General features: G+C 51.3%; 1 protein-coding gene across 1 annotated transcript; it reads right to left on the reverse strand.

Moving 5' to 3' along the window:
- Positions 1-3,000: 3,000 nt before the first annotated feature.
- On the reverse strand, positions 3,001-23,978 carry LOC100899476 (forkhead box protein P2-like). The gene is made up of 11 exons (XM_029112301.1): positions 23,928-23,978; positions 14,837-15,010; positions 7,765-8,049; positions 6,761-7,622; positions 5,918-6,694; positions 5,595-5,773; positions 5,410-5,415; positions 4,689-4,870; positions 3,855-3,978; positions 3,384-3,647; positions 3,001-3,243 (listed from the first exon to the last, which is right to left on the reverse strand). The coding sequence occupies exons 1-11, from the start codon at positions 23,976-23,978 to the stop codon at positions 3,001-3,003; spliced, it is 3,147 nt and encodes a 1,048-aa protein (XP_028968134.1).
- Positions 23,979-25,142: the final 1,164 nt, after the last annotated feature.

Consider the following 25,142-nt stretch of genomic DNA (forward strand, 5'->3'; position numbering starts at 1 on the left):
CCGAGCATGTATAGCCCAACTTGTAAATATTTCAGTCAGGGTCGCGCTTCACGGCTCCAGCAGCTACTGGGGCAACATCAACTGCGGGGGGGAACGACCACGGGGAACGTATATTAGTGACCGACTGATCGGATATTGAAAAATCAGTGAATTGAAGAATGAACCGGTCGAGATTGCACAAGATGAGTGACCGATATTGTAATTAGTAAGTGTAAAATAATATCAATTCTCAGAGTTGAGAGGGAGGAGAGGAGCGGGTTGTGCAAAGTGAGAAGAAGAATAAGTTAAAGCGAATAAATAATAAGTTATTTACGAAAACTTGGTCTCCACTTCCGCGCATTTTTTTTTCTCAATCGAGCGTCCCCGTGAGCGTGCTCTTCATAAGCTAATCATGTTTCCTCGTCCGGTGTTCAATCAGTGGACAGGTCCGACGATCTTTGGGACTACGATTACGAGGGAGTCAAGGTGTTATCAAGATTTTTTTATTTATCGCTCGAAATTTTCTCTCTACTCCATCCTCCACCGGCTCCATCGTTTATTCTCTCCGTATCATTAATCCCTTTCATCTTATCGTTCGCATCTCGTAGTTCGAGTGACAAATCGACATCTGCGGGCTCCATGCCCAGCACGAGCTCGGTACACGGTACTGCTTTCGGATCAGAAGTCACGTTTCCATGAGGTTCGATTACAATTGTATTCGTTCTCCTGAATCATCTTCCATCGTTATCTCAGCTTCCATTCGGTCATTATTCGTCGTGTTCGCTCTTGCTTCCACGTCAAGACGCTGTCCATTTTTCTTGGTATGCATCGCCCTGTTGTCAAGGTCTATCTAGTATATATTATTCAATATAGTCTATTACTTTTACACAAATAGACCCCGCTACTATACCGCGCGGGTAACAAAGAGGTGTGGTGCGCTTCCGGCCAAACGAGCAACTGAGGAGAGCCGCTCTAGACTCACAGTTCCAGTGCTCCTCATTTATAATTTGCGGAACAGCGTTTCGACGCCTCAGCACCGGATTGAGCTGTTGCGCATGAGGAGAGCGAGGGGCGGATGAGGTACTGCCGGGCGGGGGGAAGGTGGTGGTGGGGATGGGAAACGGGACGTGAGTGGATATAATGTTGTTGACGTATATTGCACGGGAAAGCTTCGTCTGGCCGAAAGAAACACTCCGATATCTAGCACGGTCGTATTCTTTGTCATATCTGCTTAGATATATATATATATATATATATCTATATAGCGGGCCTGTTTATCTCTTTTCCTATACACAGCACGGAGATATGTTCGTGGATAGACGAGGGCAGGTGGCAGTCGTCAGTCAGACAGTCAATACAGCTGCTGATATGATCAAGATTTGAGTCGACTCTCCTTTCGTTTCCTACTATAATTGAACCTGACCAACCAACCGTCCGACCGAGAGACCGACCGACGGACCGATTGAACGACCGATCGAATAAGAACATCGCGCAATCAATTCATCTATCAAACAATCGATGCTGAATCAATCAGTGAACATTCGAAGATGAGATCAAACGGGTCGTCCTCGATCGGCTTAACGGTTGTCTTCGACTGCTCTCCGAATTTCGACGATGAGACGATCGATTCTTCAACGATCGACCATTGGAACCAACGTCGGCCTCGTCGCAATCTTCGTTTCCTTCAACTTCGTCTATCCGTCCATAGACAGTATGTCGTAATGCCCTTCAAGTTCAGTCGACGATTCAATATCGGTGCCGCTCGTTCGATGGCGGGGATTTCTCGAATTTTTGTTGGCCAAGTGCTCGTCTCCATGGTTAGCATAGAAGACGAAGAATCAGTACAGAGATCTGCCTCCGGCTCTCGCTACCATTTGTTTTTACACAGGATATATATTGTATAATAATAATATAATAATAATGATAATAATGATCAAATAAGTGTAAAGTTGAGAAAATATTCCAAAAACAAACCGCTGACGCCTACTTCTCTGAACTTAAACGAGTTCTTTCACAGACGCTCCTCCGTCTCGTCGTCGACGTCAAGGGTATAGACTCACTAAACAGTTTTGGTGTTCCTTCAACTCCATCCCGAGGGGGAGGAGTGATCGTCAGTACTAGAGAACAATCTTCGTGAAGGTCACCGTTGAACGTGTTTGAACATTCTACACATCGAGAGAGAAACCCTCACCCTGTTCCGGAGAGGATCGCACGAAACCGAGGCATCAATCTCGGGTCGTCCCGTCAATGAAACCACAGACTGAATTTTCAATTCCTAATTCCATCCATCAAACGACTAACAATGTTATTCTCCGATGTCCCCCCATTCCTCAGAGTCAGATCACCACGAGAATTTCCAGCGTCGAGGAAACCTGAGCTCCATTGGGAACACGAATCAGCCAGCACCGAACCCGATGCGAGAGTGCGGTGGAATTTTCTTCCCCCCTCAATTGATTACTAGAGTGACTTTATAATGGCGTAGTTGTAATTGATTGATCAATACATGGATGATGTAGTTGTGTGAAGTCGACGACGTCTTAGCAATAATTGGGAAAATATAAAATTCAAAAACAAACTAAATTGGTCTGTGTACGATTCCTCTCAAACCCGCTCTCCTTGTGTGGCTCGATTTCTTCGATTTTTTGGGAAGTTCCCCCTCAAGATAAGAGTGAAGCCTTTCCTGATGATTATGATGATGATTGTGAATTTGATGATGATGATGGAGCCGAAGTTGCTCTCGTGTAATGAGTAGGTCTTCGGGAACCACCTTCACGCTGAGGTTGCGTAGATGAGATTTGATGTATGTAGATGACCGAGAACCATGTCCGGAGATGAGAGATATGCGGCACAGAATGTCGACTATCACTGGGGGGGGGGGGGGCGAATCGGAGCCGTGATTAACTGATCGACCGAAACCCTTTCGTTCAATCAAGCTCCGTCGCGGAGTCTCCTCCTCTTATCCCCATCGGGTCGACAATTTATCGGATCTGATTTTCGACGAAATAAATGTTGAAGTACTTTTCACGAAATGTTCGCCGGCTCCGATGATAGCGACAGATCCTCGGCTTCCGCTGAGGCCGTAGGGCTTTCATGGAATTCTCTCTTCAGTTGTAGGGGAGGAGCATCATCGTCTTCTCTCATCTCGTTGTCAGACGATGGTTCTGTCATCATCGGTAAGGGGGACCGTGGGGACCTGGGTGAGCGGGGATCGCTTCCCGAGGCAGGGGGACTATCTGGGCCCCCGACGGAACATTCCATGGGTTCCTGAGGAACGAGCACGAGAATCGACATTAGGAACCTTCGTGATACTGACTTCGATGGAAACGAGGGAGGGACAGGGGCTCGAGAGGCTACGTGATGATTCTTCGTTTGGTTAAGCGAAGGCTCGCGGAAACAATACTTGCCTGCTTGATGTTTTGCTTTTCCGAATGGTTATTCGAGGTACCATTTGCCTGCTGGACGAGGCTCACAGGGCTAGGACCGTTTTTAACCAAGGCAGGGTCATGGCGGCCGAGCTCCATCACGGACATCATTATGCGCTCGGCGTCGCTCATTGACAAAGCCGTTGAGGTAGGCGTCATTAGCAGGGGTGAGCTCGCCATGGAAGGTGGCGCACCGGCCTGCATAGCCGCCGATAGGAACGATAGGTTACTCTCGGCCAAAGCGGCCTGAAACGATTTTATGTTAACGACCATTTCTCATGTGGCATCGACCGATGCTTCATCGTCGCCGTGCCGCCAATCAATCGTTGCCCATCGGGCAGTAGGACGAGCGCGGCACGTTCTCCGAATCACATGGTCGGGCTCGGGGGGCTGCGGTTTGCGCGAGGAATATTCATGGCTGCGGAGGCAAGGGGGCAAAAACGCGAAGCTTACATGAAGGGAGCTGAGGTGGTCGCCGTAAAGGCTATTCGTCAGTGTAGGACTTCGAACTTGTCTCGAGGAGAGGCCGCCCCTGAGAGGTGTACTTCCAGGGGACATCTGATGCTCATCGCCACCTCTGTCGTGGAAAAGAAAATCACTTAGTGGGATCGATCGGGAGGAAAAATGCCACTACGCACAAAACCGACTCCCTCGACGTTCGTGAGGGAGTTTAAGCTACAAGTTCACGATCTCTTTCCGTATACATGAAAATTCTACACAAACCTGGCGAGGACGAACCCTCAGAACTAGTGGCTGTGAATTACTATGTAGCAGGCATGAATTCCAAAGCGTCAACACAATGCAGCTATCTACGACTCACTCAGCCGATATATCGAGCGCTCACCGAGTCTAGCAAGTATCGAGATGAATTCAAATCGAATCACATCTCGTCAAAGTTCAGGTTCCCTAAGCAGAACTGATGTTCAATGGGTTGCGGGGTTTCGATAAGTCGGCTCCGACTTTCTAATAATTGTTTTTCTTTCCCTCAACTAAAAAGCGAGTCGGGTGTAGGTAAGCGCGGGTAGAGCGTGGGGGAAACTACAGCAAGAGACGCTAGTGTTCGTTTCCAGAACGAGAGCAAATGCATCACGAATTCGATGCATGCACAGAATTTTCTCCGAGTTGGTGTGTTCCCAATCCGACGAGTTTCCAGAGTTCCGATGCTTGCCCGCCTAACACGGGGTTCTAGCGGGGCCTAAAGCACCGCGCGTACATCGGGGAATGAAATGACCCGTCCCCCGATCGACGGGAATCAAAAGATAACGTTCCACCGTTATCATTTCTTACTCAAGAGCTCCCTCGGACTGAACGATCGAATCCGATTGTTGGGGACCGAAGCGTTTCGGTCGACCACGATTCAGGTGACGCCGCTTGACAAATTCATTATCGTCTACCATCCAGAAGGAACCGAAATCGTCCTCGAAGCGGACGAAGCATTTGTGCAGCGAAAGATTCGTACGAATGGCGTTCTGTGCGTAATGAGTGAACGGAGTTAGTTCCGCCGTTGGCGTTAGGGTGTACGACCGCGTGACGGGGATAATTAAACCGGTGAACTCGAACTGGTCGAGAAAATTCCCATATCGATATTGGGTTTCGATGATTTTTGGAAAAAATGTTGCTCTCATCGCTGCCTTGCGGGAGTGCCTGCAATTCATGCCTCTATCTACGAGGTGTTTGTGCTTCGTGTGAGTCGGGAGATGAGCCTTTACTGTGAGTGATCTCTCTAGAGGATTTTCCACCGCAATTCGTATCATACGGATGAGTCGACGAATGGTATGAGGCATTCTTTTTTCGACAGGTGTCAGAGGTGTAGGTGAATGTGAGCCACTAATTCAAGAGTTCGACCTCGCCCCGAAAACCGCTCGGAGGCGAAGTCTCACCCGGCAATCCTGTCCTGAAGTCGTTGGGGTCTTCGTTTATAGAATTCGATTTCATCGACTGTCCAAACCGCCCCTTTAACATTTTCTACTCGCATAAAGCATTTGTGAAGGCTTAAGTTGTGTCTCACCGCATTCTGTGGAGTAGGAATTGCATGTTTAACATGTCCGCCTACCGGCTTAATTGGGGAGGAGATCAACGGACAACTCAACGTTGGGGAGGGTCATATGTCGGTAGAATATATGTCGCTTGTATATAAACGTCAGAACAAAAAAAGTAAAGAAGAAAACGTGCCTTCCAGGTTGCTCCACGTACCTTCCAAGTCGCAGCATTCCGACGGAAGTAGCAGAACGTATTCTGGAACCAGTTATAAATCTCGTTGAGAGTGAGCTGCTTATCGGGCGATTCCATGATCGCCTGCCTGATCAGAGAGGCGTACGTGAACGGAGGTCGTACGTCAGATGATTTGTAGAATTCGCGATTGCGTTGGATTTCTGGAAAGGGGAAACTCGTGCTGTCAGGGGCCGAAAATTCTGTTTTCGCATCCGACCCGAGGGTCGGCCTCTCTTCCCTCGATTTTCGGGGAGCTCGACGCTTCGAGGAAGGGGGACGGGGAGGGTAGAAGGAGTTGGGCTCACCTTCAGTGATATCCAAGTTAGCTCTCTCCGCGACCCTTCTTCGCATCGGGGAATCGGGGAAGTTCTGTGGGTCGTTGTAGGCCACCATCGACAGAGAGCCTTTGTCACTGAGACGGCGACTGTTCTTGACCGACGGTGGAGGCAAGGAATGAGGATTTGGGATTTGGGGGAAGCGGAGTAGGTTGGGATTCAAGGAAGGGGGTGGTGAAGGAGACACGGGGTTGGGGGTCTGCGGAGAAGATATGGCTGGCTTGGACTCATTTCCGCACCGCAGCAAATCCTGGGTCGATTGTAGGGCTTTCGCTGCCGCTGCTGCCGCAGCTGCCGAGGCGAGGCAGTTGTTGGCGCTGTTGACGTTCGCGCTACTGCCGCCTGCCATCACCGAGGAACCGTTATTCTTGTTGATTGACGTCGCGGCGTGCGATGATGATGATTGCGATGACGTCAACGCCAACAACGACGGCGACGACAACAACGAGGCTGCCGTTGCCGCCGCCGCCGCTGACGAATTTGATTGCGCCCCACCCAAATGCAGGTGAGCCATCATTGCCTCGAGTCGGTTCTTCTCTTTCTCGAGCTGCAGCTCGAGCTGGCTGACGACCTGCATTTGAACGCGAGCTTGCGCCGTTGAACGGTCGTCGAGTTGATGTTCGAGGTTTAGGTGCTTACTGAAGGCTCCGAGATCTGCGCATTCCGCTTCGCATCCTGGCCACTTGCAAACACCGTGCCCATATAGGGAATGGTGACTTAGGACCGCGGGCGTACCCGACCGCGAGTCTTTATTGTTTTGGTTGCTATTTGGGTTGTTGCTGAGGTTGTTGCTTGGGTGCATGTTGTTGATACTGTTGCTGAGGCCGTTGTTGTTGTTGTTGCTGTGGCTGTTGTTGAGGCTCATGCTCAGGCTACTCAGACTGCTCACGGTACTCACGGGGTTACTGGCACTGGAAGACTTCTCCTCCTTCCCTGACTGCGTCTGTGTTTGTGAATGGTACGGGGACGACGTGGACGTTGAGGCCGAACCCGCGGTGTTGGTCGAACCACCAACACCGTTGTTGTTGCCGCCATTACCTCCTACGCCGTCTAGCGTAACCGACTGATTGTTGTTGCTGTTGTTGTTGCTGATATTGTTGTTGCTATTTGGTAACACAGCACCGCTGTTGAGGGAGTGCTGCTGCTGAGATTGAGCCTGCGGTGTTGCCGCTCCTCCACTGGAGCTGTTCTGAAGTTGAACAGCTGAACTAACGCCATTCGCATTCGCTGCTGCTAGCTGACTACCGCGATGCGTTTCGCGAGACGTTCGATGATCCGATTGCTGAACATTGGTAGAATGGCCGGATCCATTGACTGCTGCTGTCGTGTTCACGTTTGACGGACTTCTCCGATTTGTGTCCCGTTCCCGTTCGCTTCCTAACATGTCTCTCTGTTCTCGATCCTGCTGCTGCTGCTGCTCCGACTGGTGGTTGAAGTTCATCAGACCAGGCACGTTGAACAAGTATCCTCTGTGCGACATTTGCAGCTGCTGAATGAGCTGCTGCTGTTGCTCGGCCAAGTGTTGTTGCTGAACCTGGAGTATTCGTTCGCGTTCGCTCCCATCTCTACCATGGCTCTTGTTGCACTGCTGCTGCAACTGTTGCAACTGTTGAAACACCTGTGTTTGTTGCATGACATTCAGCTGCAACTGCTCCTGGAACTGTTGCTGAGTGTGCTGGAAAGAGCGGAGGAAAATTTTCTCAAAACCAGCTCGCATTGAAACTGAAGACTCCGACTGCGTGAATTCATCGCGGAGTAAGGGATCCGATCAGACGCCACGGGGATCGGGGTACCTATACCGAAAGGTCGGATCTCACACTCACCTGTTGCTGTTGTTGCAGCAGCTGCAGTGATTGCTGTTGGAACAAGTGGTTTATCTGCTGGGGGTTCAGGTTCAGGTTTTCGACGAGCTGCCGCACTTGCTGCTGTTGGGCCAATGTGTTCATGAGTAAACTCTGAGGGGAAATTGGTCTCTTCATTGAGAGTCCGTTGATGCCGTCCAGTTGACCTCCGGCGCTCTGAATCAGAGATGAGAGAACTGCCGACTTTTCGGCTGTGTCGGCCGCACTCGTCGGAGACCAGGCTTTGATGGCCAGGGGACTCTGGAAGTGAGAGACACTTTATTAGACAGAGTTTGTCACTCGCTCCGAGAAGACTGACTCGGGGCGAAAATATTCCTAAGAGTTTGCACAACTCATTAGGTACGACGGACGTCTATCTTAATTCGAGACCTGTATATTCAGGACCTCATTTCTGTTCCTAATTGCCACGGTACACCAGCGGTAACCGCGACAGACATCAGCTGAGAAAGTCCCAGACTCGAGAGAGAGAGCGGGGAGACGACAACACGAAAAGACCCAGTGTACGAGAAAGAACTGTTCTGAACCAAAGGTGAAATATCGAGGAGGGAAAAGAAGAACTCGCTCGAGAATGTTCCACCCCTGTGCCTGCGACAGCAATCCACCAGTCAATCGGATATCAAATGATTTCGGTCCTCCAGAAACGGCAGAACTCGCCCGTTGCCTCCGTGCAAGAAAATTGATCTTTCGAGGCTAGGACGCTCCGTCCAGTGAGCGCGGATAGGCGAGAATGGTTGGCCGTGAGGCCCTTGGTACGGGACACTTTCTTCCCGTGGTTTGCTCCCGATTTCCCCGTGACTTTCCAGCGAAATCTCCCGGCAGTCTGGGAGAGAACGACAGTCTCATCGATCATTCCGAACGACCCGTCTTGCGACCGGTCGTCCGACCCGTATCGAGACTTCGTGTTTTTTTCTAAAATCAGAATATTGCTGCTGTTCGCAATTCTAGTATATAATCCCTATAGACGTTGCCGCTGATCATTCCTTCGTCGTTGTCGTCGACACGGCTTTAGTGTATCGCGATCGCCTACGGAGCCGTGGTCGCCACCGTTGCTTTTGTTGTTGTTTTGGCCTTCAATTACAGCAGAGCCCGCGGTAAACAAACCAAGAGCTTTCATATAAGCCTCAATTGCCTTCGCTCAGGCACGGAGTGCGAGTGGCGAGCCGAAGGAATGCCGACGGCATCGGCTTAGAAAAACATAAACAAAAACACAAACAAACGAATAAACAAGTGAGAACCCGAGACAGACTGTACAATCAGCCCTCGGCCTGAGAGCGAAAAACACAAACAGACGTTGGTCAGAGACGGGGGTAGTATTTAAAATCGAGCGACGGATATCGCCGCAGATCTATGGCTGTTTTTTTCATCACGAATCATACGTTTTTTTGGGGTTTTGGGACGGACTATTCGATCGATCACTGCGGGTCGACTCCGTGATTGTCGGAGTGCTATCCGCTCATATGTGATTGCTCCCTGATTCTCAGTTCAAAAAGCGAACCTCTCCTCCTGCTCGAACCGCAGAGCCCGAGTCGGTTCCGGAGCATGAAGTCTTGGAGCGATTCCCTCACTTAAATCCATATGGGGAGAATCAGGAACAGGGATCAAACGACGTGTAGTCGTCGGATCGATGAAAGCATCGTCAACTCTTGTACATCTGATCGGAATCCACGCCAGGAACGACGACACCTCGCTTGGCAGGCATGAAATCAGCATCATCGAAAACAACGGAGACAATAAGGGGTAAAACAAACAATTCGATAGTCGCAAACGAGACGAGGAGGGCCGGCCTGTTGGGCAGTTGCCTGTGTGTGTTCGTTCGTTCGTTCGTTCGTTCGTAGGGTACGTCATTCAGAAGAAATTCTGATGCAGCAATGCGTAATATTCCGATGTTTGCCGGTCGGCCGTCAGTGGCCTCGAACGACAATTACTCTGTTCTTGTTGTTTGTCCGCGTTGTTGTTGTTGCTGGTGCCACTGCCACCACCGCCGCCGCTTCCGCCGCTACCGCTGTGGCAGTGGCCCTTTGTAATTTTGTTTCTACTTTCGCTACGGATTTTCTGACGGATTGTGCTCAGACAAAAAATCGCTCCCAGCAGAAATCAATTGGATCAGCTCTTCGTGTTTCGTGGAGTCTCTTGTCCGTGCGAAAACTCGTTCTGTTTTTCACCAAGGGCTCGGTTAGATCTTCCGATGGATTGGATGCCATCCATCTGAGTATTCCAGAATTCCTCGTATACACCTAAATGGCAGAAGGCATTGCTCCCGGAGACGGGACGCGGAGAGCGCGAGTAGGCGGCAGCTCGGGTCAGAGGGTTCATGGGGACCTCGTTCCAGTTTTGTCCCAAACAGAGCATCGAGAGAATAGAGGCAATCTCTCCAGGTTTTTCAGATATCACAGGGGCACGGACGAGGCTCGGAATGAAATTCTGCGGAAATCGGACCGGACATGAGCTTCCCTCGCGATAAGACTCCGGAACGACGATGGACATTAAACTGTCATCATACGTGTCTGATATTCATACCACGAGGTCTTAACACGAATTTTCGTGGTGAGCCGAGCAACAAGTATACCGTATAAAGGAGCTCGACGCGAACGGAGCACGAATCGGTTCATTAGGGGAGGTGGAGCGAAGAGCCTCGACGTAACGAGAGGTTACACTCATCAAATTCTCAATGCAGCCCAATAAAAGCTCACTTCGACCCGCTAAAGGAAAAGCAATGACCATGACTCTGTCGAAATTGGCGGGGCGAATGATGATTCGGTTTGAGTCTCTCTGATCGATCGTCATGTTTCGCATGCACCCTCGAATGCATGCAGGCAGGCGGGCGGCTGTATGATATCGGCGTACATTAAGCCCCCTCCCTACATGATGCCGCTTTTTTCCCCTGAGTGGCCTCCCTCTGTTTGTCTCTCGTGCGCCACCGCCGAGCGTTCGTTCGAATAGCCACCCGAGCGACACTTTGCGCAGAATTTTTTCCCGACACCACCCTCATGGCTGGCAAGATAAAAAATACCCGAATTCGATCCCTCTTCCGACCGTATCGCTCGGGTCGCGCCAAAAGGGGACATTAATGACGTCCTGGCGTTCGAATAAGCAACGGCATACACAGCCCGCCCCTCACCACCCAAATTCTCACCCCGTGGAATGGAGCTGATTGCGAAGCTCATCAGGATCTGGAGCGCAACCTTGTGACATATCTAGTATAGACTTTACTTCAACGAATCGAGGTACGTACACAGATTTCTCTTGGAGAACAGTACCCAATTTCTAAGGAGCTCCCTCGGACAGGCGAGGCGAGCGAAAACAAGCGTAACTCACCATCTGGGATCGCGAATCCCAGAGAAAGAAGTCGCAGCGCGGATTCGTTTCGTGAAACATTCAGAAGCGGTATCCGGAACTGGACTCGGAATCACTGAGCACGTATACCGTCGTGGACTTTCCTGACCAAAGGCTTCCGACGCGAATACGGACAAGCAACAGCGTCCTGCAGCATCGACTAACAGGGGCGTTGAACTAGTCTAGGTTAGGTCAATCAACCGCTCAAGTGGCAGCCGAAAACGGGAAGAAGGAGCGAAAAATAACACGAAAACCATCGAGCAACTTGAACTCCGGTTTCGGGTTGTATACAATTTCTCTCCGGCTTTAACCATCGCGCTCACTCGGAAGAAACTAGAGTAGCAATGCACCCGCGACGCAGCCGGCGCCGCCGCGACCGTCTCAACTGCCAGCGATGTCAGAGCAACGCGATCCTCCGCTTCGATTTGTTTATAAATCAGTAATTTCCGCTCTCGATTCATTCGGTCACGAGCCATCTCTAGCTATTCATGAATATACACGAATAATTATTTATCAATGATGATGATCAGCGCTCCGAAGCCCTGGGCGATAGGAGGCTTCATCGGGCTCCTCGGTTCCCCTAGCCCCCGTAGCGGTCCGGCTGTGCTCGCTACTTATCCGATTCAGCGTCTAAACGTCGAAGCATCCGAAGCAAGAGCTTCCGAGAGCGGACGCTACGAAAGAACTCCACGGCAGAGACCCGATGTCGGCGCGCAGGAGCCGCTTACGATATGGGAGGTGTTTTTGTATTCGCCGAGCGTAATTAACACCGACCACAGCTGACCGCAGCCGACCACGGCAATCAACATCCGGGCCGTAGACTCGCTCAGCACCGGCGGCGCGGAGAGCACGGGTTGAGACCAACATGAGCCAAGGTGACCACATGCTTAGCCGACAGGAGGGAGGACCTCACGTCAGAGCCCAGTCGATGCGGAGTTACTTACAAACGAGCACATGTCGTGCGATGTTCCAGCACAAAAAACGAGGCCACATCTTGCTCATCTCTTCATCGACTCCCCGTGACGTCATGGCCGCAAGTGAGCGCGGGCGTCATTACTCCTCCGTAGAGTTCACCGACGGCTGATGTTAGCTCTTCATCATGATGATGATGATTAGAGCGGTAGCCTTTGCTTCTTGTGGATACGGGCGACGCGTCGCCCTAATTCCCCACCCACGGATCTGCGTTGTGCAGTCCGGGACATGTCGCTTGGAAAAAATAAGTCCCCCAGAGGCTCGGTATCCCCCGGTCGTGCTTGTACTCGCGAATTTTCTTTCGGTTTTAGGTAACAATGCGATAAATCGAGAAGCGACGATACACCCCGAACTCGTGAGCCACCGCCGTACGTAGTGAAAACGATGAATAATGTCGCCATTCGAATCATCACCATACCAGAGCCATCGAAGGCTCCGCATAAAATGGATACGCATAACCAGATGGCTGCATGATCGGTTGGTATAATAACGTCGCGTCGCACGCCCAGCAGCACGTTGCCGCCGATCTCACTCTTCCATCCCGAAGACTCTGCCTACCCGCGCGCCGCTGAGCACTCGGTCTGAGTGGCTTGTCGGATCAAATTGGAGTCTCGCAAATGGAAGTTGAGCTCGTGAACTTATCGGAATGGTTCGCTTTCTAATCGTTCACGTGATGTGAATTGGTTTGGCGGCGAGGCCGAGCGGGACGAGCTCTAGATCGGCTCAGCCAGCCACTAGGTCGACACGGATGAACATATTAAAACACAGCGAACATGAAAAAAGGGATGTCGATGAGCAAAAATAGCCGTGGGCATGGATTATTGAGAATGGCGACGACGATTCGAGAGCTTCGCCAAAACGCCTCGAATACTGTCGAGATTATTTAGCCGGGAAGACGAGAAGTTGACTGCCACGATGTGCGTGGATTGCTGTTAGGGCTGTTTTTGCAATTGTTAGCTGCATGTCGCGTTCGGAAAACACAGCGAGCCTGGCTGGCTGGTAAGTAAGCAAGCGAACGCCAAAACATGCCGCGCTGACTTTGGTCAACAAGGAGAGTTTGTTTGCTCCGTTGCGAGTTTGTCTGTCGGTGTGTCCTTTCTTCGGTCTTTGCGTTTGTCTGCCGTTTTGGTGCTAGCTGTCTACTCGTCGCTAGGTTTGTTCGTATGACGGCTGACTAGCCGCGCTTCATTGGAACGACGACCAATATTTGTCGGCTGCCGCCTTTTTCGGAGCCCCGTTTCGGTTATTCTTCATAGTCGTCGTCGTCGTCGTCAAGTTCTTACCGCCGCTGTTGTCGTTAACAACGAGAAACCACATCACCCGTCGACTGACGCTATCGACGACAACAACAACTGGTAAACAGCAATACAAGTCTACGGCGGTTTTGCTGCTGGTTGTTGTTGTCGTTGTTGTTGATGTCATTGTGGTTGCTGTAGTGATGCCAACTTCCACGAGAGTTCTGTCAATTCAGCTCCGATAGCGAAGGCTAGCGGATGGTTTGCCTGTCGGAAACAACAACAGCGACAACAACAACAATAACGGCGCGATGGCGGCAAAGGCAGCAACAACGACAGCACGAAATGAGGTTGTCGAAGTTCACCAAAAGAGCTGACAAATCGAGGGACTCGAGTATCTACGGACGAGCCGTCGGGCGCACGGAAGAACCACGGCGTACGCGTTCCCGCATTCTGTTTAGACAACAAACAACAACAACGACACACGGAAAAATAGAGAACTCGTCTGTAGACTGCAGCAACGGCAACGCTCGACGCGTTGGTATCGCGAGCGACGGCGCGAAGCCTCTCAGAGTCCTGCCAAAGGACCATCCTGCGTCGTCACCAATCAATGGTTCAGTCTCCTGACAAATATTAATCCAATCGCGAATCGTTCTCTCGACTCTCAGATTGCACCTCCATGTTATCAGGAGCACAGAGATCGACTCATGGGGACGCAGCGATTCCCAGGGTTCGTCCGCCGGCTACTGAATTTACGGACAGTCACTTGCTACAGGCAGAAGAGGCCGCCGAAGGTGACAATCTCCACAACATTCATGGGAAGCGATCGTAGCTCAATAGCGGCCGGCATGCCACCAAGGAGTGGAAATTGAAAGAATGAAAAAATGAATATCCCAGAGTTTGTCGAAACGACGTTCGAACAACAAAAAGTCGAAGCTGGTGTTTGTGTTTGTCTGTCGCGTGTTTTTTCGGCTATGTCTGGCTCTGCGGAGTAAGTGTATATATGTGTTTTCGTGTGGGTTTGTATGAGTCGTAAACATTCTAGGAAAAGCGGTCGACGTAAAAAAACGTTAACGCCCCGATGTTTTGGGTTAAGCCAACACGATCCTTACTGACTGCCTGCCTGTCTGCCTGCAGTTTGGATGGCTGCGTGGTCGCTGGGAGACGGACGTCAGTATAACGCGCGTCCTTTACATGATCGATAAACGACACTATTGATTGTTGTTATCGTCAGAATTTGATATCTGCCTCGTAACTTGACGTGTTGGGCTTCTGTCGGGGCGGATAGCGTCCCGGAAATGATTCCGTCTTTAGCCTGCTCACATTTATAATCCCTCAACGGAACCCACTTGTTCCCGATCAAAGTGAATCCTGAACTCGAGACGCTCACTCTTCTCCCGTGAGCTTTTTCCGACGGCTTTCCCGCCCGTTTCTCTTCGGGATCGATAATGTGTCTACGAGCTCTCATTCGAATCTACTGCACTCACTTGTCTTCCAGAGAGGTCAGTGGTGTGTGGAGAACTGTCACCTCCCATCAAGTTGGTTTGAGAGCAAGGTGGGGACGAAGGCGCCACACTTGAAGACGTAGAAGTGCTTAAGTTGATCGCGTGGCCGGGCTCCGTCTCCAATGTTCCCTCATGCTCCATCATGCGTTCATCTTCCTGCAATGGAAACAGAGAAATAATGATCCCGCGTCATTCTGAGCGCTCCTCTACGGTACGCATTGACTTTTCCCGGGAACAGTCTTCCGGAACAGTCCCCGAAGGTTTTCGGAAAGGTGTTCCAGGCAAGGTGTCCCAGAGATTCTTCTGCTCATCGCCAAAGCTTCCTCGGTCTCGCTGCACCGGATTCCTCCAGCTACACATCTACATACATCAACTCTTTCAGGATGGAAGCGGTATCCGGTAATCATTGATCTCTTAAATTATGGAGGGCTCGACGGTCGACGTCGAGCGAGCGTCTAGTGTTCGTGATCTGTGAAGCTTGCATGGTAGCTTACGGAGAGAAGCCCGATGAACGGTGAGCGATGGTGCTAGCGAGTGCTAGACCGAGCGGCAAACCAGACTGCTGGCCAGCCAGTTAGCTGTTCGGGGACCGTGTTCGCTCAAGAATCGTGCTCATCAACAAGTCGCGTCGAATCAAAAATAAATAAACACCATCTTTCTCCGATGGCATCTCTAGCCTCCTTCCCAAGCAAGCAGCCGCCAGGCCTGCTGGACAAGACGGTAGGATTCTCAATGATCCGAATCGGCCTTCTCTCTTCCTCGGGATGTCGGATCTCGAGGCTCGTATCACTTCCAAACGGCTAGTGTTGAGAAATTCTTTCTGTCAGCCCTCGATGTCGGTCCAATAAGTGAATGTCGGACTTCCAAACAGAGGCCGAAGCTCGGATGCTGTCTTCGATAGCTCCGCTTTCCCATAGTGTTTCTAGAGGCGGAAAAACGACCCCGTCACTTATCACCTAATTCCGATCGGATAGAATCTCGAGGTCGCTCTACCGGACGGCTCAGGATATATTCCCGTCAGTTTCATGGAAGCTCATGGAATATTCAATAACGAGTCAGATGTTTTAGAATTCCGAATTCTCCGAGAGGAAGGAACTCGAGTTCTCGGTGTGGGTCCCGACTCCGGCACCGATCGACCTGAGGATTTTCGATCCCTTTGAAGCAGGTGGGTGTGGAGGGAAAAATCACTTGAAATCGATGCGAGAGTCCACCTCGCTAACTGAGCGGGGCCCAAGTGATCCGCAAACCTCGTGATCGAGCCGTGACCGATGGTCAGTCCGATCAGAGGGCCTAGTCGATATGGGAGGCTTCTCTGAACGACGGCAGCAGCGAGAACGAGAACAGCGTCGCGCAGAATAGACAAGGGCCCCGTGGGTAAACACACAATATAAACATCACAAACACAAACACACACGACCCAACAACACCCAGCCCAGCACAACAGACCTCGACTCAGCTGCCGCCGCCGCTGCTGCTGCATTGAAGACCCTTCAATGGAACGGCGAGGGCGGCAACAACGACAGCAAGAACAACAACATCGAAAGCATCAGCAATAACAACAACAGTCGCAGCGGCGACAGAGACGCCGGCAACAACACCGACAACGAAATATCTACCACTAGTGGGATCGCATTCACTACTGCCATGAACCCTACAGTCAAAGGGACAGTGGGGGCGGGGGCAGGGAGTATTTCTGCCGAGTATCGCGGATCGACGGAAGTCAAGCGGCCGGCAGATGAAGGGGATGAATAGTGGAAAAAAAAGATGGCAATCAGCATTATTTCACCCTTCGGGTCCGTCTAAAAACAACCACCTGTCAAGGATATTCTCTGCAGGAGGAACCGAATTCACCCCTCCGCAGATTTCGGATCGGCGTCGCTTCACCGACCGCGCGCAGAAGAAATCATGCTCCTAATTTATTTGCCAGGTGCCACCTTAAAGTTGACCTTGACATTTCCTCTCTTCTCGCTGACACTTGATCATTCAGAGCTTGGAGGAAGGAAGGACCTACGAGTCTCCATTCATCAACCTTTCGGCGCAATGTCGTCCCTTTCCCCCAGAAGACAATCAGCTGATCTCAGCTCCTAGGCGTAGGAATCTGATTCCTGCTCGAGCCTTCCGGTGGACTGCCACAATAATCATTATCGGTCAAGACTGGGATGTGGAATGAGAAATTTTGCGCGAGACTGTACGGGAGCCCCACGACTGGCCGAGGGGAGAAACTCTTAGAAGCATAAGTTTTTTTCTTTACTTCGTCTTTTACACGACACGAGGAAGCTTTGCAGGGAGGCTGCCTTGCTGGATGACTGGCCTGCTTGCTTGTCGGCCTGCCTGCTTGCCGACTTGTTTGGTTGCTTGCTTGGTTGCTAGCGAACGAGCGAGCGAGCTAGCTAGAGGCCACGCCGGGAGTAGGCCGTTGTTTGTGGAGGGAGAAGGATAAACACAAGCAGCTAGCCTGCGTTGCAGCCAGCCAGCCATCCAGCCTGGCTGCCCGAATGCCATCCAAGCAGCTAGCCGGGCAGACAGGCAGCCAGCCAGCAGAGTAAACAACACGAAGCAGCCCGTCGGTCCGTTCATTCGTCTGTCTGTCCACCGCTTGGTTCGTTCGGTGCTCGCCCGGTTCAGTTCGTTCATCCTATATGTTGTTCTGGTAAAGAAAAAGACGACAGACGAGACCATTGCGAAACTCGGAACAACAACGGGGCAACGTCGGTCGGCGCACTTCAAACTCGGCTCGTCAGAGCCGCCAACCAGTGTCGACCGCCTGCCCAGCCACCGAGTGACGGGTGATTGGAAGATCGCATGGGAGTGCGCCACGCGTGTGCTCTAACGGAAGCTCAGGATTGATGTTTTGTTCGATGGAATCGTCTGAGCATCATCATCAGAAATTCACCAGTCGCTCCTGAGCTCGGTCGAGACGTTACGTGATTTGCCGTAGCTCCGGTCGTCGTGGCAGTGTTTTTTGATGTTTCGTGTTTTCGCCGTTTTGCCAGCGGTAGCCTCTGATCCGACGGAGCAGCCGGCGGCGACGCAAGCAGTGACATCAGCATTCAATCGATAAATCTGTTGTCGTTGGTCAGAGGACTCCATTGACTTGTAGCTCGTAATAATGATGCGGGACATTTCAAATTCCGACTCATTTTTAAGTCCTCTTCAATTTAACGAGAGCTTGGGAGCTGGCGAAACAGGGCATTTCTGCGCTGATGGGCTCAGCTGTTTTCGTTCAGTATGATTCGCAATGATTATTATGATGCCCGGAGCCTCAATAGTGTCCTCTCGAGATTAGAGGAAATGCCGTTGATCTATTTCTGCTGCTAGATTGTCGATTCGACGATCGGGGCCGCGAGATAGCCTTAGAAACTTTTAATTCTTCGAAAATTCGACCCCGGTCCGCTCCGTTCTGGCATCCTGATTCTCCCTTTGGAACTCTCTGTTTTTAGCCGCGTCGGCGCTAGGTGATCCCTTCGAGCCGCCGGGGCTCGTCGGCTTCACTGACGGAAATCCAGCCTAATTAGTTTGGTGGAGGTTCGATGGCAGCAGGGTTTGGAAGTTTCAAGGTTCAGCGAGTTCCGCTGGAGAATTCTTCGTTTTTTTCCGGCGTGATAGCCAGACATTTTGACGGCTCTGATAAGACCGCTCCTAAAGACCATAAGTCATAAGGTGCGGCTCCCGGTACTCCGGTTATCGTTGTTCATTCCGATCGTGTTATTGTTTTTATTGACAGACTGAGCCCTGTCATCGAGAATAACGACTTGTAAAGTGACCCGAGTCACTTGAAGCCGGTGACAACGGGCCGTAGATGCCGTAACGTTGGGTGCCACGACGTCCGTCTACAGCGACCTTGGGGGTTACCAGCGGCTTGGAAGTGCTTTATACGGACCAAGCATATTCGTAGACGCTCATTATTATCGGTCTTTTTATCAAGATTCCCAGTAAGCTTCAGTTTGGACACAAAAAAAGGCTCCGGCGCTAGCTCACTCGAGACTCCATATCATGGAACACCTATATAGGGTGCGGCAGAATGCTCAATATTTTTGAGTATAGGCCCCTCGATTGCAACACTCTGCAGCATTGCCGCTCCCTGCCACGCTCGAGGTGGGAGTGTGGCCGCGAGATCCATTCTGGGCGCTTTTGGCCGCATCGGGTCAATTTCTCGAGACTGAGTAGAGGTCGTCCATTGCGTAACTCGAGATACAGGGAGCGATACGATCGTGGAGAGGGCCAGTGCTTACGTTGCTGCCGCTGCCGCCGCTACGGCTGCTTAAAACAGCTGAAATGTCTCTTTCAAAAAAAAAAGCTCCGTCCACTCGTACTTAGGCGTTTATCACTATGTAGGTTGCACTCCGCTTTCTCCACAAAAAAGTGAACGGGTACGAGCACATGTCAAGTCACCGATGAGAGTCGTCGCGGTCGTTGCATAGAGGAACGATCGAGCGGGCTCTCCGAGTAAGCGTGGGGGGGGGGGGCGGGGAAGCGAGGGGCAAATGTCTTCGGCTTCAAAATACGGGTGAGAGACTGCGACCCGGGGCGGGGAAGGAACGGGGGTGAAGAGGGGGTACTTACTGTGAGTAACGTCATTTTCGCTCCGACGACTCGATTTTTCTGACGACCGATGACTAGAATAATTGTCCTAAAATGTTTCGCACTCAGTTTTCCCGCGGTAAACTTATCGCGAGGACTGGATGTAATCACAGATTAATTTACACCGACACACTTCGAGACCGCTGCACGGTTCCACAGGTAGTTCCCAGGAGCTGCTACGGCTTTCTCCTGTCCAGCATTAATAACAAGAAACGAATCGGTTTCGTTGCTAATGAGCACCTCAATACCATAGTCACCGAACTCCGCACTAGCACGCAGATAGTCTACCCTGTGGCAGGTTTCCCCGCAGGTTCCTGCCGGGGACTTCACCGCACCGCGCGGACTCCATGAGTTTCGACGCACTTCTCTTGTTCGGTTTCTAGAAACTCCGCGCGCAAGCAACGTGGGCGAAAGCCTGCAGATTGTTCGGAGACTAACAGAACCTCTTCCGGGCCTTATACGCCCGCCGTCACCGAATGACGCTCAGAGAGTCCGCGTCAAGTTTGAATAGCTGTCGGCTATGCTCTGGCTCGCTTGTTGCTTCGCGCCGGTGTCTGTAGCATCTGCGAAAAAGTAGTTGTGTTGTTCCAGAGGCCGAATGTTTGTATGGAAAGGGACCGTCTGAGAGCGAGGGGATTGACAGACAAGAGAAGAGAGCGACTCGGCTCGTGGAGCGAACGATCGTCTATGCGACGAAAGCACGGACAGCAGCAGCAAGCGGCCCGCCAGCCTCCTCGCCAGGCAAGCAGCGGCGGTCTCTACCACCGCGCCAGCCGTGTTTACTGTAAACAACTGAGCAAATACGGGGAAGAGTTCGACCCGCTGCCGTTGCCTGCTGGAGCATTGCGCGGGGCCGGTAGGGGGGGAGAACGTACAGTACCGTCGCGTCGTTGCTGTCGCGAGAAATGTCAAGATGAAGAAGCACGAGGGAAGGGGTGATGGGGGAGAAGAGGGGCGAGGCCCGAATAAGTTCCTTTTCGCCGTCTCTTCATACGCTATCCCCTCGAAAGCACCGGTTCCCACCGTGCAGGATAGGGGTAGGGGAATCTTGGAGCCAATCACCCGGAGCCCGACTGCTGTCAACGGATTTTGAGTCTATATATTTATTCATGAATCTATTTTCCGATCTTACGCAGTCCGAGCGTCGAGGTCAATTCACGGAACAGGGAGACAGGGTAGCTCGTTCCGCGTAGTCGGTCTCCATGATTTGGCCATCTCGTCAAATTAGAAACGCTTTGTCCCACCGAATACAGGGAGGGATCAAATGAAACATTTATTGGATTATACCAACTCCTAAACCACCGAGATCCGCTCGGAATGCATCGAAACCCGAGGAAAGGGCTCTCTGAACACGGTTACGTGTCGATTCATCGCAAATGTGGATATCGCCGGAAGCGTGAGCTGTTAATTCCACTCCTTGTACGAAATTGATAATCCGATCGACTCGCAACCGTAACACTGATGGCCGCTATCGATGTCGCTCCTGGAATCGCAGACGTTCCTCCCCTTGCGAACGCCCTGCTCTTTACGATCGCATATGTTTACCACTTTGATGTCTGTTCGGACCGCTGCTTTGATGCATGCAGATCCATTTCGAGACGACTCAATCAATTCACGGGAGGTCAAGAGCACCGCATCGACGCAGCCGGCGAGACGGGCAACAAGAAGTCAGCGTGCCTCATGGTTAAGCTCGAAACGTGGCAAGAAACACCGAAAACCTTTCGAGCGTGGAGTTTCGATTCCCATCAGGATTCTCATCAGGGTCTCCGGGGAGGCCGGAGATAGCCTTTGCCAGGCTATTCACCACGTTATCCGTCACGATACCGACTACTGGCAGCGTTCGAGGCGAGCGTTCTTCGATGAAAATTGAAGAGCGCCTCGAGTCACCCGCGACACGAGACTCCGCTTTTTGACGCTTCCGATGTTGCTCAGTCCGAAGAACAGAAACTTTCAGGTTCCCGACCCGGAGCGCGCGATCGCCCCAAGCGCAAGCGGGAGCCACGGTGGCGGTGGAGAACATTCAGCGTGTCTCCCCGGCCTCGCGCCGAATCTCGCATCTGCTCGCTCTCAATGGACAATCCTCCGGTCACGAGACGTCCGAAAACCTCTGATAGCGGAGGAAGAGGAAATGCCATCCCGAGAGTCACTCATGCCAACGAATTCGTCGATATGGACAATCTAGTGTGGCACAGGTTGTGTGTTGAGCACCTGATCTGAATGAGGGGCAGGGTACTTCCGGGTAACAGCAAAATGAGCCAGAGTGTAAGGAATGGGCCGAAGCCTCCGTAGGACTTTCACGAATATGTATCGACGCAATGACCTTGGAGTAGACCACGAGGTGGTTGAGTCAGACGCTACTGCCCTCTCCTGCTTGACCACTTGAGCGGCCACTCTCAAGCTGACAGCCATTCACCGACATTCTCGAGATCCGAACCATAAAACAGAAGAAAAAACCATAAAACCGAGCTCCTCTGTGACGTATCGGACCTATCACCCATGCACCTATGTAGTCTCTACATTCTACAGGATCACATTGGTGCCGATTCGGCCTCCGAGTAGTCTATTTATGTTTTCCCTCGATCGACTACTAGATAAAAGATTCTAAATTCGTATACTCCGGATTTTTGCGATGTGAATATTTTTCTCATCTCAGCTGATCGTATGTGTCGCATCAGCATCAGTTGCAGCGGCCGTTGCAGCCACCGCAACTGCTTGGATATTTTTTTAGACAAGTAACATTAACACAGACTTGCTGACGCTCTCATAGAGACAGACTGGATAGCTCGCCCGTCCAGACTTAGTAAACATACTCGTTGCAGATAGAATTGAATACGAGCGAGAGCCACGGGAAGCGGAAGTCGGCCGCTCAGAAACGCATTCTTCGCTTGACGCTTATGAACCGGTCAAAGCACAAATCAATAGCTGATTGGCGATCTGCTCGCGAGTGATTACGCCGTACAAATACGAATAGAATGGTAATCTGCGTAATTTCGACCCGTAGGACAATAGTTTGCGGTTGTACAATTCAGAGAGCGCTCGTTCTCAGGCATCAACCCGCTTGACAATAATTATGGTGAGCGCTCTGAGACTGGGAGAGAGAGTCCCCCGTGAGCTCGGATCGACCCAACCCCTCGAACATCTCACGGGGCAGCGTCGCGAGCAAAATTTTCCCTGCACGTAATCATTCGTCCTCCGAAGATTGTTTCGTGATTCTTGTAGCGATGATCACATTCCATTCAAACTTCGAGACTTTCCCAAAACTGGGATCACTGAATGTGCATCACCCTAGGTGATGAGGGTGTAGAGCTCGGATCCTGTCCAGGACGAGAGAGTCTCGAGTTTTCTCATACACTTGCAAGGACAGGAAAGGATATCGATCCGCGTCGCTCATCGTGTTCAGTCGCGAGAACAGCCGTATGGATCGTTCCGCGCTGTACTTGCGTCTTGGAGGAAGTGGAATCATCGGCCTACAATAATAATTCGAAGCGCTCTTCCTCGATCTGAGAGGTTCAGTTCCTTAGCGACAACAAGACCGGATCCTCTCGCCACCGTAAAGCCGCGATCCGTTTTACTCGGGCTCACCGCTCATTTGAATGAGCGATATGCTTCATTCCAATAGGGAAATTCCGCTCCCACGATAGACTCTCCCATGGGCCCTTGGAAGGGAGCTCTGATGGCTCCGTTGACGAGAGCTTACTCAAACGTCCGCTTCCCCCGATAGGCTCAGTCGGTAGGCTCAGTTTTTTGACGGATAACTGTACACAGAGCACTACAACGAATGTGTGCCAGTCTCGGCTCCGTGTAATTCTTATGATGCATCGTGACAAGAAGAATGCACGCGGGCGCCTTTCTTGAACGTCCCGCGAAAACCCTTAGGTGACGAACGGAATAGGGCTCGGGAGGGGGAGCGCGCTCCCTCGTTAACGGCTTCATAGCAGAGTTTGTGGCCTGGCTCGCCAGGGGGCTCCACCATGTGCGCGACTGAGCGCGAACTCGACTCCCGCCACCTCTTGCATAAAACTGGAGTCTCGGAGGGACATCGGATTCGTAGAAATCATCGATATCGATAAGGAGGGATCGTAGATTTATTCCATCCACTGAAGTAGTTTCAGGAATGGGCCAGTCACAAATGTCGAGACTGGGGGACGCACGATAGAGTATAGAAAGATGTTTCCCGCAACGCGAACCGTAGATCTTGTGAGGACTCCTTTGTAAATAATTTTCCCCGATTCCCTCCTCGCGATTCTCCCTGATCGGAGGCGTTATCAATGGACTCTCAATCGAGGGAAAGTTCACTGCACAGAGAGGTGGGGGGGGGGGGGTGATAGATGCATGGAAGGAAAAATTGATCGAATACACAGTTTGGCCATCGCAGAAACATGAAGGTGAAGCAATCGCGGAAACATGAAGGTAAAGATCGAGTGCTCTCGGCGGAGTTTCCAAAGTCTCCGAAGACCGTCGAGACGTTACGGACTATATCGGCGTAACTTACGTTTCCAAGCAGAAGTTTGGTCTGGTCGGCGTCAGGCCACAGAAGAACCATGAGAGACGGTTTTCAGTGTGTTTTCCAGGAGAACTAGGAACACGAAACACAGTCGAGACGTCAAACGCACACAACAGCCTTGCACAAATATTCGTTTCTCCTTCGCGTGAGCAATGAAAAACCCTGATCTCGGGTTACATGTGAGACACAATTTCGCTGTGGCGTTATTTACAGAGTTCGCTTCAAAGTAAAACTATGAGTTCCTATGAATCTCTACGAAATGGTGAGGGGTGATGAATGCTGAACACCTAACTCGACGACAACCGAAACGCGAACTTATCACAACCGGAAACCAGGGGAAATACAGCGGTGACTCGGAGCAGAAGCACAAGAGATAATATTCACATGAATCAGGACGCCTCGACCATCGTTAGAGATTAGAAAGGAATCAAAGACACAAATGCGGCAGGAGCGAACGATTCGAAGGACTCCTTGGAGAGAAACTCAAGATCAACGCAGGAGACCAAGAAGAGTCGATACGGGTGAGCTCCTAACCAGTTTGAAACATCACGCTCCACCAGACGGTGTGCGAAAAGCTACGAAACACGCAAGTGCCGCCACATGAACTCGAATTCTGGCAGAGTCGTGATGAAAAAGGACAGGGTCGGGGATGAGCACCGAGTCACCAGGACGACGGGGATTTAAACGTGGATCCTTTGGGATATTCGCCGGTCGTTTGCGGATCCGAACGAACAGTGTTTGATCCAACGAGCAAATTGGATCAAATCACCTCGACGGATCACGGGAGAGACTAGCTCTGAGATCTGAGATGAAATTATGTTTGTAATCAAAACGGTTGTTCACAGATCGCGTATGGTATGTCGTGAGTCCGGGATCAGCCTCGCAATCGGCTAGCACAAGTCGCACGAACGGGTTCCTTCACATGTAGTCCTCATGAAGTCGTATTATCCTTAAGACGAGGGGCATTGTTCACTCGAGATTCGTGATAACTGTGAAGGTTTTCGTTGATGCTCGTTTCCTTCTCGCAGCCGAAGGGAGCTTATGTTACGCGTTAATATTGCCGCCGCTTCTTGTTGTTGCACACACGGTTCGTTTTCGAGGCGCTTGCCCAACGAGGGCAATGTCGGTCTCTACGTGTTGTTCGGTAGCGCAGCTCACGGAGCGGCCGGCAGCAAATGGTTTGAACCGCTGCGTGGCTCCACA

The sequence above is a fragment of the Galendromus occidentalis genome, unplaced genomic scaffold, assembly GCF_000255335.2.
Source record: "Galendromus occidentalis unplaced genomic scaffold, Mocc_1.1 scf7180000077488, whole genome shotgun sequence".
Classification (NCBI taxonomy): domain Eukaryota; kingdom Metazoa; phylum Arthropoda; class Arachnida; order Mesostigmata; family Phytoseiidae; genus Galendromus; species Galendromus occidentalis.

What these genes read in the sequence shown, in the direction of transcription:
- LOC100899476 (XM_029112301.1), bottom strand. Translation starts at nt 23,978, where the DNA reads ATGGTTCTTCTGTGGCCTGACGCCGACCAGACCAAACTTCTGCTTGGA. An exon ending in CTGACCTCTCTGGAAGACAA is followed by an intron (nt 8,050 to 14,836) that starts GTGAGTGCAGTA and finishes TCTCACTTCCAG; the next exon opens with AGTCCCCTGGCCATCAAAGC. An exon ending in TAACTTGGATATCACTGAAG is followed by an intron (nt 5,774 to 5,917) that starts GTGAGCCCAACT and finishes TCCCCTTTCCAG; the next exon opens with AAATCCAACGCAATCGCGAA.